Source organism: Dreissena polymorpha, chromosome 7 (assembly GCF_020536995.1).
Source record: "Dreissena polymorpha isolate Duluth1 chromosome 7, UMN_Dpol_1.0, whole genome shotgun sequence".
NCBI classification, from domain to species: domain Eukaryota; kingdom Metazoa; phylum Mollusca; class Bivalvia; order Myida; family Dreissenidae; genus Dreissena; species Dreissena polymorpha.
In genome coordinates this window covers 81,312,086-81,326,889 of record NC_068361.1, presented here as the reverse complement: position 1 = coordinate 81,326,889, position 14,804 = coordinate 81,312,086, and the positions used below count along the sequence as shown (strand labels likewise).

Below are 14,804 nucleotides of genomic sequence, written 5' to 3'. Positions count from 1 at the left end.
ATATTGAGATTTTGTTATATGATGGGAACAGGGATCATATTTTTTTCGGTTTTGTCGGTCCTAGACCGATTGGGGTCATGAAAGACCGATTAAAAATCCCAAACAGTCGGTCCGATTCTGTTTGCTAAAATTCCCATGAAATCGATTACACAGTGCACATGCTTACACGCCCTAATTACATTCTTATCTGGATTAGGTGTGATAAACCATTCGCTGCAGTCTCTAAACTGGTCAGGACCAGTTTATTACACGTCAGCCGACTAGTATCAGAGTATGACTCCAAGCAGCGAAGATTCGCGCGGCTGTGTATTAGTCATGCGTGAATAACCCCGTGTCAATATCAATCGATAATTTCCCTGGCTTATACCTAGCAAAATGTGTACTCGTCCCCTGGCTCGTCCACGATAAAATCGTTGACAGTTACTTCGGAGATGAAAACCTTGATGTTATCCTCGTGGAAATTGTGCATTTCATGCATGAAACAGTAAACTTTCATATAAACAGAAAATATAAACAAAGAAGAAAATCGGATATTCTGCAATAATTGTGGGCGGACCTTATACACTGACAGCACGCGGTAAAACTAAACAAAGCATGCCGATACATTTTCCACCAGCGTAATAATCCGGCAATAAATGAATGAAATTCGCGGATCTGATCGACAGAACAACCGAAAGTTATTTTTATGGTTTGGAACGTCACATCAAATAGTACTCAAGAAAAATAATATACATTGTATAAATCTTTAGTAAAAATCGTGTTAGAATCAAAATAATTCGTGTACTTAATTGTTTGTTGTTGAATAACCCACGACCGGAAGTTTAGATGCGTGGTTTCAAATCACTCGTGCTTCGCACTTGTGATTTAATCCCTACGAATCTTAACTATCGGCCGTGGGTTATTCGACGACAAACTATAACATACATGAATTATTTCTTAACTATTTGGTTTTGTAATTGTCAGTAGCCAACCTACGCACAGACATTTGTTTGGTTCAGTGCATGTTTGTAAGCTATTATCGAGTCGACAACAATTTAAAACATCTGTATAGACTTACACAGATTAATAATATAATTGACAACGATAAAAAAAAGTCAGATAAAACAGCACATGAAACAACAATGAAATAGCAAATGATAAAACCAATTGAGAAAACTCGTATGTTCCATTTAAAATAAATGCCTAAGGGAATTTAACTTGTACATTTATTATACCACCTTCATTTATGGCAAAATCAATGGTATATATTTTAACGTAATTTGTCATGATTTCGGATATAAATTTTCGGACACTTTTTCCACATTTAAATCCAGACCGATTGATGTTGCGGGAAAATATGATCCCTGGATGGGAATAAAAAGACGGTAATGTGTTCTATGGTAGAAGGTTGAACAGTAATAGTTATATTGAGGAAAGTGTATCAAACTGCCACTGTAAATAAACAATATTGTAATAAAGTTTTTGATATTCAAACTTAAAGCCAAATTGGACTCCTGTTCCCTACTTCACTTACTTTCATTATATTTTATAACCAGCTCATATAATCACATTATATAACATTAATGTAGCATCATAAAATTTGTCAAAAAATTTAATGTCATATATACGCTGTTGTAGATTCTTATAAGACAATAGTCACATTGTCACTTGCTCATTTTTCAGTAGAGTTTTAGGTTTCCTTTACATCGTCTGAATTTGCATGAATTCCTCGTGTAAAAGCAAGCCGAGACATATTAAATATATTTCATCACACATAATTGGTCTTTCAGTTAAGGGAGGATTTTAGGGTGACAGTAAAGTGAGGGCTTTCTATACTTGGGCGCCAATTTTGATAACGTTGAGGAGTTAAATATGTAAATTGCTGATCATTTTAAAGATACAGATGAGTTTGAGGAAATATTGGTGAGGGACTAAAAGGGATTTCAACTGAAATGGAATTTCAGAAGCTTTTTGATTGAATTGATTGTGTTGCCATGGATATTTGTTGTTGTTGTTTTATTCAGTAGGCTGCAGCTAATGTAGAAAGAACTGTGCAACAATGGGTTTGAACGTCTGTATTGGTGTATAAACAAATTGGCAGATATGTTCAAACTCCCTTCAAGACACATAATTATAGATTCTACCAGTAGATTCTTTTCTCCAGGCATTCACATTACAATTAAAATTGCTTGTTGTAAAGTGTTTGTTAACAGGAATTTCAAAAGATTTCAAGACTCAATTTGGTATTTTTGATGACTGTTTGGTTTTCAGACAGAATTGGGTGCTCAAAAGACAATTAGTAGGTTGGCAGTGAACAAACAGATATGTTAGATTAGAGGAATTCAATGAAATTGTTGGCGACTCTTCAATACAAATAAACAATTGAGCAATGAAGTATACAAGACAGGATATTTGGGTTTTGCGGATGTATGTGCAGCCAAAACAAACATTTTGCACCATTATGTAATTATTGTTTATATAATTTGATGATTTCTATTAAAAGTATCAAGAGCTGTAATCAGCAATATTTTCTCCATACTGAAATGTTGCAGCAGGTGAAAGAAGATAATACTTGAAGGTTTGAGTTTTGATTCTTGAGAGCTCTTAGGAACTCTTTGAAACTCTGGAAACCTGACCAGCATACAAGGAACAGTTAAATGTGAGATGTTCTGAGATAATATTCAAAGCTCAGTATATAAAAGTCTTGATTTACAAGCTTGCATGTAGAGTAATGTGGCAGTTTAGAGAAGTTATTGCTCGGCTTTTTGTAGTTCCAGTGCATTTTTCATCCAGCTTTACAAAAACTGATAAGGAAGCCAACACATTTCATGCAAGTTCTATGTTTATTATGGTTTTGGGGGAGCATATAGTCGCCGCTTCGTCTGTCCGTCTGTGTGTCCGTCCGTCAGTGCACAATTTTTGTCCGGGCAATACTCGGCAACTTAAGACCGGAAGTCAATAAAACTTTATGGGAAGCTTCACTACCAAGAGGAGATGTGCATATTATCAGTGGGTTCTGGTCGGATGATTTTTCACAGAGTTATGGCCCTTTGAAATTTTCCATTAACTGTACGTATAGTGCAATTCTTGTCCGGGCTATTTCTCAGCAACTAATGACCGGAGTTCAATGAAACTTTATGGGAAGCTTCACTACCAAGAGGAGATGTGCATATTATCAGGGGGTTTTTGGTCGGATGATTTTTCACAGAGTTATGGCCCTTTGAAATTTTCTATACAATTTTTTTTGTCCTCTAACTACTGTTCCCTCAAGACGTTTCCTTTTATCTGAATATATAGTGCAATATTATGACAAAAAAACGTTTGGGGAGCATCACCTGTCTCCGACGGTTTCTTGTTAATTTGAGCGCTCTGAGAAAATGGGGTGAAATGCCTGTGCAGACTGCACAGGCTGATCTGGGATGCAAATGCATCAAGCCCCATTTTCACAGAGCAAGGATTATACAGCCCTATGCAAGTTCTATGTTCATATTACAATTTATTGAATCTGTATTTAACTTAATTGTCTCACTTTAAGAAGATATTTGTCTCTTTTGCAATTAAAAAGTCTACTTATAGTAATATAAAAAAGAATTTATTGTAAATTCAGATATGTTTGTCTAGTACAAAACCATATCAAATTGTTTAGCTTAGTATGTCTATATTTTAGTCAATGTGAGCATTAAATAGCAGATGGGAAAAAATACCAGAAAGGCATATGTACCTCAAAAGGTTGCTAGGTCATAAAATTAACATATGCCCTTTTATTAGCAATAAATTCCAACGAAATCTAATCAAACAGTGGTTACAATAGCAATTATGCAATAATAAAAGAAACATTTTATTTCTGTAACTTATAAATGTTATTTTATTACGTGTGATTATTTGTGTGTGGGTCCATCAACCACAAATCAGAAGCAGAGTGAAAATGGCTATGTGCATTAACAGCATAAAACAAGAACAGCCTGCGAGTAACTCGCAGTCTCTTCAGGTTTTATGCTGTTTGCTGCTCATCGGTATTTAAGGATTGGAAGTGAAGCCTTTAAAACTTGAATCTAGTAAGAAAAATCTTTAATTATATTTAACTTTCTAAGGGACCACAAATGTGTCAAAATATGTATCTAAGTGGTAAAGGGTTAATTAATTGTTGAAACTTTAATTATAATTGTATATCTGATTATGACTTATTGTGCCCGTTGAGGGTTACCACTGGTAACCCTCAACGGGCACAAGTCATAACCAGATATACAATTATACTGAGTACTCGGGGACAGTTGTACTAATGTTTCATGTATTTCGTGAAAGTTGTAGTCATGCTTCACATATTTATTGAAAGTTGTACTCACAGTTTTTCATGTATTTGGTGAAAGTTGTACTCATGTTGCATGTACATGGTTAAAGTTGCACTGACATGTTTCATCAGCAATGTACATTTTTAGGAGCTAATTATATAGTGCACTGAAACTTTTTAGAGACAATTTCTCAAATATTGAAGACAAAAGAACGAAACATTAAGCTGACAATGTTACTATACATAGTATACCGGTGAAACTCCAGCATTTTCAGCAATATTTCTAGTCTATTTGCAAACATAGCAACCAGAATTCTTGACGTAGGAACAAAATGATATGACATGCATAATCTCCATATTGCCATCTCTCCATGTTTAAAGTTTCATGAAAAAATATGAAGAACTTTTAAAGTTATCGCAGGATCCATAAAAGTGTGACAGACTAACAGACTGTCACAGACAGAGCGCCAACCATACACTGTAAGTCCCCTCCTGTTTCACCGGTAGGGGACAAATAACAGCTGTTTAAACACAGTTTTCACTTTGTCATAAAGTGAGTGGCATTCTGGGAAAACGTGGCTAAATGCATGTGTGTACAGTGTAGTCTCAGAATGCATGTGTGTACAGTGTAGTCTCAGAATGCATGTGTGTACAGTGTAGTCTCAGAATGCATGTGTGTACAGTGTAGTCTCAGAATGCATGTGTGTACAGTGTAGTCTCAGAATGCATGTGTGTACAGTGTAGTCTCAGAATGCATGTGTGTACAGTGTAGTCTCAGAATGCATGTGTGTACAGTGTAGTCTCAGAATGCATGTGTGTACAGTGTAGTCTCAGAATGCATGTGTGTACAGTGTAGTCTCAGAATGCATGTGTGTACAGTGTAGTCTCAGAATGCATGTGTGTACAGTGTAGTCTCAGAATGCATGTGTGTACAGTGTAGTCTCAGAATGCATGTGTGTACAGTGTAGTCTCAGAATGCATGTGTGTACAGTGTAGTCTCAGAATGCATGTGTGTACAGTGTAGTCTCAGAATGCATGTGTGTACAGTGTAGTCTCAGAATGCATGTGTGTACAGTGTAGTCTCAGAATGCATGTGTGTACAGTGTAGTCTCAGAATGCATGTGTGTACAGTGTAGTCTCAGAATGCATGTGTGTACAGTGTAGTCTCAGAATGCATGTGTGTACAGTGTAGTCTCAGAATGCATGTGTGTACAGTGTAGTCTCAGAATGCATGTGTGTACAGTGTAGTCTCAGAATGCATGTGTGTACAGTGTAGTCTCAGAATGCATGTGTGTACAGTGTAGTCTCAGAATGCATGTGTGTACAGTGTAGTCTCAGAATGCATGTGTGTACAGTGTAGTCTCAGAATGCATGTGTGTACAGTGTAGTCTCAGAATGCATGTGTGTACAGTGTAGTCTCAGAATGCATGTGTGTACAGTGTAGTCTCAGAATGCATGTGTGTACAGTGTAGTCTCAGAATGCATGTGTGTACAGTGTAGTCTCAGAATGCATGTGTGTACAGTGTAGTCTCAGAATGCATGTGTGTACAGTGTAGTCTCACTTTTCACTGTTATTGGGGGAATTGTTTATGTACGAGAAATCTCTTCGATTAAAAATCTATTTAAGGCAAGAAATTGTTATCCCTGATTAGCATGTGATAACTTCACAGGCTAGTCTGGAACGATACTTTAAGCACATGCATTAAGCACGGTTTTCACAGAGCACGGCTCATGTGTTTATGATATAACTACACTGCTGGGACTCCAAAATATTGGCAGTGGTTGGACATAATTGCTGATTCTGATTATTCACATGTTGTTATAGCCTGATGTTTCTCTATTACTTAGCAGATAATTGCAACATTATAAATTAATAATCTTTTTCTTTTGTCTTTGCATTGGAATTCTGTCAACTGTCATTACGATTACGTTATACAAATGGCAGTTTTGAAGAATTTGTAGAATCTCAAACCTCATGGGTGTGATTTGCGATTGTAAAGTGTATTTTACATTTGAATAGACATTATCCATCATTTATTTTAAGTCATAATGAATTTGTTTGACAGCCTTTAGCAGGTAATGTATTGAAGCTGTAAAAGTAAAATAAAGAATACAAATGTAATTTGATATGGCATAATAATGGCTTCATTTTTCCATTAAAAACTATTTATTATGTAGAATATAAATAATTTGCAATAACTTGTGTATTCAAGTCAGATTGGGAAATCAATTATATATGAGCCATGCTCTGTGAAAAGGGGATTAAATGCATGTGTGTAAAGTGGCGTCCCAGATTAGCCTGTGCAGTTTGCACAGGCTAATCAGGGAAGACACTTTCCACTTTGATTGTATTTTTCGTCTAAAGATAGTCTCTTCTGAGCAAAAAATCCAGTTAAGGCGGAAGTGTTGTCCCTGATTAGCCTGTGCAGACTGCACTGGCTAATCTGGGACGACACTTTGCGCACATGCATTAAACCCCATTTTCACAGAGCACTGCTCAAATATAAAATCACCCAAGACTGAGTGGTCTCATTACTGGACCGGGAGGCACAGGCTGGTCTGGTATAACTCTGGCGGCATATTTTTGTTCACAATCTACTTTTTTTTTCACATTCAGCATATAATGTCAGACCTAAGTCGTTTATTACATAATTCTGATGAAAAATGGAGGCTTTTACAAGTCAAAAAGCAACATTTGCTATTTTTCACAGAGATATTCTCAATTACTGTAAAATCATTATTATTTGTGGGACAATAATTTTTTTTGATTTGGTGGGTTATCCAATGCGCAAAATTATCAAAAACACATCAGAAGAATTGTGAATTCCCCTTTTTTTCCAAAATCAGAAATCTTCAAATTTATGCGTCCACATAAGTCTTTTTTTAAACAAAATTTCAATCTAACAAATATAAATGATTTTACAGTATCAAAAAACAACAGAAGTGCCTGAGTTTGACAGAATATTAACCCTGGTATTTGTGTTTATGTCACTGGGAGATCACAGACATAAACCTCCTTTTGATTACTGCTAATGACCCCCACAGCAGCTTTCATCAATCTCACTTCAGTGTTTCTCTGGACATTTTTTGTTGCCAGCTGTAATGAGCCTCAAACTGTTGCTGTTAGAAGAAAAAATACTAAACACTGTTAACAGTTTAATATAATATTATACTGCTAAAATAAATCGCGTTCTGGGAAAACTGGTCTTAAAGCATTTGCAATCTTAACATGCTAATCAGGGACGCCACTTTTATGGAATTGTTCGTTTATAAAGGAAGTCTCTTCTAAACAGAAATCAAGTTCAGGCAGAAAATGTTGTCCCTGATAAGCCTGTGCAGACTGCGTTGGCTAATCTAGGACGATACTTAGCACACATGCGTTAAGCACTGTTTCCCAGATTGAGACTCAGGTAATTAACCCTTTGCATGCTGGGAAATTTGTCATCTGCTAAAATGTCGTCTGCTAAATTTCTAAAATTAGCATTTTCTTCGATTTTTTTCAAATAATACTATCAAAATAGCAAACAGTTTGGATCCTGATGAGACGCCACGTTTTGTGGCGTCTAATCTGGTACCAAACTGTTTGCACAGGCCTTCAAAATGCGGTTCCCGCACTGAAAGGGTTAAAAAAGTTTAATTTTTTACTGCTTAAAAAGTGATGCATTACCGGTATGTTGTTTTTGATCCTCATTAATGCTTGCATTTGTGAACATCTGTACATTCAAAGACATTGGAACTTATCTTTCAAGAGCTCTTGAGTTTAATAGCTTACATAATTGAAACATGATTAATTACCTCTTAATATGTTAACAAATTCATTTTGCACATAATATCTGCAAACAGTTCTTATGATAGAAAGGGTGTTAAATTATTTTTTGCTCATAAGCAAAGAATTTTGATGTCTATCTCACATATGGTGATTTTTATATGTGAAACACGAATATAAGCTCAGTTGTGCAATTAATTCCGACAACAAATGTTTGTGTTTTGCTTTTACGGCTTTTTGAGTGTGGCTGATTGCTTGGGGTAATATTCAATATATTTGAAGCATTATAAATAATAGCCAACACTGATGTTATCGAAATAAACAGTCGGATGAATGTTATTGTTGGTCAATAAAATGGGCATAAAGTTGGGTACATATTAGATATTTGCTGTAGGACTTGAGGCTGTTGTTACTGTTATTAAATGGTACTAAGTTTATATCAGGGCTGTTTAATGTTAACAATAGTCATGATGAGTAGAGCCATATTTGGATGTGCTTGCTTGCTTAACATCCTTTCCAAGACATAGCTATTTTAAACCTAGCTTTGAAACTTGACCTGTAGGTGTGGTTAGGAAACCGACCTGACCTTTATCTTTAATAGTTCCTAGGATACTGACCCCTGACCTCTACTTGTGTGTTTGGTGCTAGGAGACTGACCTCTGTGTGTGTTTCAAGGATACTGATCTCTGACCTGTATGTGTGTTTGTTTCTAGGATACTGACCTCTATGTGTGTTTGTTGCTAGGATACTGACCCCTGACGTCTACATGTTTGTTTGTTGCCATGATACTGACCCCTGACATCTATGTGTGTTTGTTGCTAGGATACTGTCCCCTGACCTCTATGTGTGTTTGTTGCTAGGATACGTACAGAGACGATGGGAGGAGCCTGGTGTCCCAAACCGATGATCAGCCAGAACTCGTATGAGTACCTGCAGATTGACCTCGGCAAACTCTCCGTGGTAACCATGGTGGAGATCCAGGGACGCTTTGGGAATGGCCAGGTTTGTCAAGTAACATAGCTGGCAATTTTGTATTTGTCTGTGCCTAACTGTTTATTACAATTAGTAATAATGAAATTAGTTACCATTTGTGTAAACAAAAAACATGGTGGCCATGTCTATTTGCATTTAACTATAGTAAATATTTTTTATTCAAAGATACATTTTATTTTTCAGTAAGAGGTTCAATCACATTCCAGTAGTTTTCAATTTCATGCTGTTAGAGTAAAAGCTTGCCAGTCTTGTTTAACAAAATGCTTAGATAAATCTATGAACATAAATAATAAAAAAAATGTCAGAAAAGGATTGGGTGCAGCAAGTATGAAAATAACCAGTTTGCTGATATATAACTAGATACAAGCTATTAGTTATAAAAGACAAGATAAAACAGCAGTGGTCTTGGCAGAACAATATCTTATTTAGGGTTTTATTATTGTATGAATGCCTTGTAACCATCTTGCATGCTATCAATGCAATAAAACGCAAATGTGCTAGGATGTGATAGCCATTTTCAAAACAATCAAGAAACTATTGTTGCTAATTATTCCATGAGATAAATTTCTTTGGTTATTGCTGAATAACTGCTCATCAAATAAGTGCCAGACCATTGGGAATAGTGTATGTCTGAAACAGTATTTGTGAACATGCAGACATAGATAGCAATAATTTATTGTAACTAGATTGTCATATATTGATCACCTTTGTAACCAATCAATAATAATGAAGAACTTCCAAAATATTCTCCTGGGTCTTCAGCTCACAACAAGAAGATTGTTTTCAGCTTTCATGGTTTGGCCTGAAAGTCACTTCTTGTGTGTTTTCATATTACCATACTTGTTAATTGTGCGCAACTTTATGCAGTCTGTTTAGGTTTTACACTGTTTGCTGCTCATCAGTAACTAAGGGTTGGAAATGAAGCCTTTTAAACTTGAATCTAGTAAGAAAGGTATTCAATTAAATTGAACTTTCTAAGGGACTACAAATGCGTCAAAATACATATCTAAGTGGTAAAGAGTTAAATCTGTCCTGCACTAAGACTGAGAGATAAGAGGCACAATACTGGGAATGGGCAAGCTTTTTTTATTACTCCAAATAAATTGGAAAGTTAAGATAAAACAATAACATTTAATTTTATTATTCATATCTAGTTTCTGTGAAATCAATATTTTTAAACATAATTTTAATACATTTTCAGCATGTGTAACTTTGAAATGCATGTTTTTTGTGAAAAACAAAATCATTTTATTTCAATTGCTGGGATAAATTACAGAAATAAACAAAACTACCCATAATTCACACCATTCTTATCATGCGACATATTTTCCACTTATCATTAGAGTCTCTACTTACAAATAGTCCAGATAAGCCCAGTAATTTATGACTTCCATGAGGGCTCCAGATTCCATAAAATAATAACCGCCCCCTTTGAGGTTTAAAGCTCATTGTCAACTGGTTATCTGGTTTATGAGGGGAGCAGCTAGTGGTGATAGATTCCAGAAAAAAAGCTGTTTACAACAGCACTATTTCTCATACTCTGGCACCTTAAAATGTTAAAGTAAAAGATTTACCAAAAAATATTAGAAAGAGAAACATAATTACATGAAATAGTTTAAACTATCAGGGACCTTTATTGATATAAAGTTTATAATAATGTTAATACACAATTATTATTCTATTCTTAATCTCTTGGAAAAAGGCAAGGCAGAGGTATTTTGTTTTGCATATTTTGGAACGATGGCAAGACCAAATCTTGTAGGAGTGATTTCTAAAGAGTTCATAGGCCTGGGACCTTCATAACTAGGTTAGGCAGAGGTCATTGTGTCCATAGAGGATGGAGGTCAAAGTCAAGCTAAAAATAATTAAATAAAGAAACAGTCACATACTCTTAGGGAGGAGATTGTAAAACATTGACATTATGCTAATGTTTTCTGGTTGAAATGTAAAATGTATTTGAGATCAAATATGGAAAAAGAAAATGATGTAAAAAATTAATGGTTTTCATAATAACGCAACATTGTGCTTGCAGGGTCAGGAGTACACAGAGCAGTTCCTGTTGGAATATCAGAGGGAGGACATGGGCGAGTGGATGAGATTCAGGGACAAGCAGGGGACAGAGGTAATGTCTACAATAGAATAAAACAAGCAGGTAAAGGAAGCTATGTATACAATAGCATGAAACAAGCATGGACAGGAAGTAATGTCTTCCATAGCATGAAACAAGCAGGGGAAGGAAGGTCATGTCTACAATAGCATGTAACAAGCAGGTGACAGAGGTAATGTCTACAATAGCATGCAACAAGGGGGAGAGGATGTTATGTCTGCAATAGCATGCAACAAGCAAGGCCAGGAGGTAGTGTCTACAATAGCATGTAACAGGCAGGGCAAGGAAGTAATGTCTTCCATAGCATGTAACAAGCTGGGTCAGGGAGGTAATGTCTACAAAAGCATGTAACAAGCAGAGGCAGGAAGGTATGTCTACTATAGCATTTAACAAGCAGGGGCAGCAGGTAATGTCCATTATAGCATGTAACAAGCAGGGAATGGAGGTAATGTCTACAATAGCATGTAACAAACAGGGGATGAAAGTTATGTCTGCAATATCATTTAACAAGCAGGGACAGGGGGTAATCTCCACAATAGCATGTAACAAGTAGGGGCAGGAGGTAGTGTCTACAATAACATGTAACAAGCAGGGGCAGGATGTAATGTCTGCAATAGCATGTTACAAGCAGGGAACAGAGATAATGTCTACAGAAGCATGTTACAAGCACAGGCAGGAGATAATGTATACAATAGCATGTAAAAAGCAGGTGACGGAAGTTATGTTTACAAAAGCACGCAACAAGCACGGCCAGGAAGTTATTTCTACAAAAGCGTGTAACAAGCAGGGGCAGGAGGTAACATCTACAATAGCATGAAACAAGTAGGGGAGGGGAGGAGGTTTTGTCAATAATAGCATGTAACAAGCAGGGGTCAGAGGTAATGTCTACAATAGCATGTAACAAGCAGAGGCAGGAGGTAATGTCTACAATAGCATGTAACAAACGGGGGTCAGAGGTAATGTCTACAATAGCATGTAACAAGCAGGGGTCAAAGGTAATGTCTACAATAGCATGTAACAAGCAAAGGCTGGAGGTAACATATAAAATATGCATGAAACCAGCAGGGGCAGGAGGTAATGTCTACAATAGCATGTAACAAACGGGGACAGGCAGTAATGTCTACAATAGCATGTAACAAGCAGGGGCAGGAGGTTATGTCTACAATAGCATGTAACAAACGGGGACAGGCAGTTATGTCTACAATAGCATGTAACAAGCAGGGGCAGGAGGTTATGTCTACAATAGCATGTAACAAGCAGGACACGGAGGTAATGTCTACAATAGCATGTAGCAAGCAGGGCCAGGAAGTTATGCCTACAATATTATGTAACAAGCTTGGCCAGAAAGTTATGCCAACAATAGCATGTAACAAGCAGAGGCAGGAGGTAATGTCTACAATAGCATGTTACAAGCAGGGGCAGGAGGTAATATCTACAATACCTTGTAAAAAGCAGGAGAAGGAGGTTATGTATACAATAACATGTATCAAGCAGGGGAAGGAATTAATGTCTACAATAGCATGTAACAAGTAGGGGCAGGAGGTAGTGTCTACAATAACATGTAACAAGCAGGGGCAGGATGTAATGTCTGCAATAGCATGTTACAAGCAGGGAACAGAGATAATGTCTACAGAAGCATGTTACAAGCACAGGCAGGAGATAATGTATACAATAGCATGTAAAATGCAGGTGACGGAAGTTATGTTTACAAAAGCATGCAACAAGCACGGCCAGGAAGTTATTTCTACAAAAGCGTGTAACAAGCAGGGGCAGGAGGTAACATCTACAATAGCATGAAACAAGTAGGGGAGGGGAGGAGGTTTTGTCTATAATAGCATGTAACAAGCAGGGGTCAGAGGTAATGTCTACAATAGCATATAACAAGCAGAGGCAGGAGGTAATGTCTACAATAGCATGTAACAAACGGGGGTCAGAGGTAATGTCTACAATAGCATGTAACAAGCAGGGGTCAAAGGTAATGTCTACAATAGCATGTAACAAGCAAAGGCAGGAGGTAACATATAAAATATGCATGAAACCAGCAGGGGCAGGAGGTAATGTCTACAATAGCATGTAACAAACGGGGACAGGCAGTAATGTCTACAATAGCATGTAACAAGCAGGGGCAGGAGGTTATGTCTACAATAGCATGTTACAAACGGGGACAGGCAGTAATGTCTACAATAGCATGTAACAAGCAGGGGCAGGAGGTAATGTCTACAATAGCATGTAACAAACGGGGACAGGCAGTAATGTCTACAATAGCATGTAACAAGCAGGGGCAGGAGGTAATGTCTACAATAGCATGTAACAAACGGGGGTCAGAGGTAATGTCTACAATAGCATGTAACAAACGGGGACAGGCAGTAATGTCTACAATAGCATGTAACAAGCAGGGGCAGGAGGTTATGTCTACAATAGCATGTAACAAACGGGGACAGGCAGTAATGTCTACAATAGCATGTAACAAGCAGGGGCAGGAGGTTATGTCTACAATAGCATGTAACAAACGGGGACAGGCAGTAATGTCTACAATAGCATGTAACAAGCAGGGGCAGGAGGTAATGTCTACAATAGCATGTAACAAACGGGGACAGGCAGTAATGTCTACAATAGCATGTAACAAGCAGGGGCAGGAGGTTATGTCTACAATAGCATGTAACAAACGGGGACAGGCAGTTATGTCTACAATAGCATGTAACAAGCAGGGGCAGGAGGTTATGTCTACAATAGCATGTAACAAGCAGGACACGGAGGTAATGTCTACAATAGCATGTAGCAAGCAGGGCCAGGAAGTTATGCCTACAATATTATGTAACAAGCTTGGCCAGAAAGTTATGCTAACAATAGCGTGTAACAAGCAGAGGCAGGAGGTAATGTCTACAATAGCATGTTACAAGCAGGGGCAGGAGGTAATAGCTACAACACCTTTTAAAAAGCAGGAGAAGGAGGTTATGTATACAATAACATGTAACAAGCAGGGAAGGAAGTAATGTCTACAATGGCTTGTAACAAGCAAGGGCAGGAGGTAATGTCTACAATAGCATGTAACAAGCAGGGACAGGAGGTAATGTCTGCAATAGCATTTTTGAATCAGTCTGTGTTTATGTCACGATGTAAGCATCTTAGGTTTTGTTTAACTTATTGTGTTTCCCAAAGTGTAGGACATGCATTGAACAAATTCCATAAAATTCCACTAGGTATTATATAATGGAAGGAGGACCCTTTGCCTGTTAATTTTTTGTTACTAGAAATGCCTTCCTTTCAGTTTGTATGCCAAGACAGGATTATCAAGTTTAAAGACTATTGCTCTGATCAAAATTGATATAAGAACATCCAAAGAACATTAACAAAAACATTGCAAGATAGATGGGTGGTTCTAATGTATTTCGTTATCGTTCTGTCTGCATGGGAAGGGTAAAATCATTTGATTAATTGTTTTTGTAGAGTTTGCAGAGGAGAAACAATTGACCCCCTCCACTGTCTATGTCTGTCTTGACAAACCAATGCAGATTAATTGCTGCGCTTTATGTGTTTACTTGCACAGTTTGTTTCAAGTATATTATGTAACATGGAAAAAACAAGTTGTGTTTTGTGTTTTTCACCTATTATCCATTTTTATAGAAGCAGAAATTTTGTTGCAGCTTTGATCAAGATGGTAATTGATATTG

The 14,804-nt window shown here is 37.1% G+C and overlaps 1 protein-coding gene across 1 annotated transcript in view; it reads left to right on the top strand.

Moving 5' to 3' along the window:
- Positions 1 to 14,804, top strand: part of LOC127836922 (discoidin domain-containing receptor 2-like) — a 207,178-nt gene that overhangs the window by 161,545 nt on the left and 30,829 nt on the right. The window contains exons 4-5 of the mRNA XM_052363567.1: positions 8,894 to 9,035; positions 11,059 to 11,148. Coding sequence (XP_052219527.1) covers positions 8,894 to 9,035; positions 11,059 to 11,148 — 232 coding nt within the window. The remainder of the gene's footprint in view (positions 1 to 8,893; positions 9,036 to 11,058; positions 11,149 to 14,804) is intronic.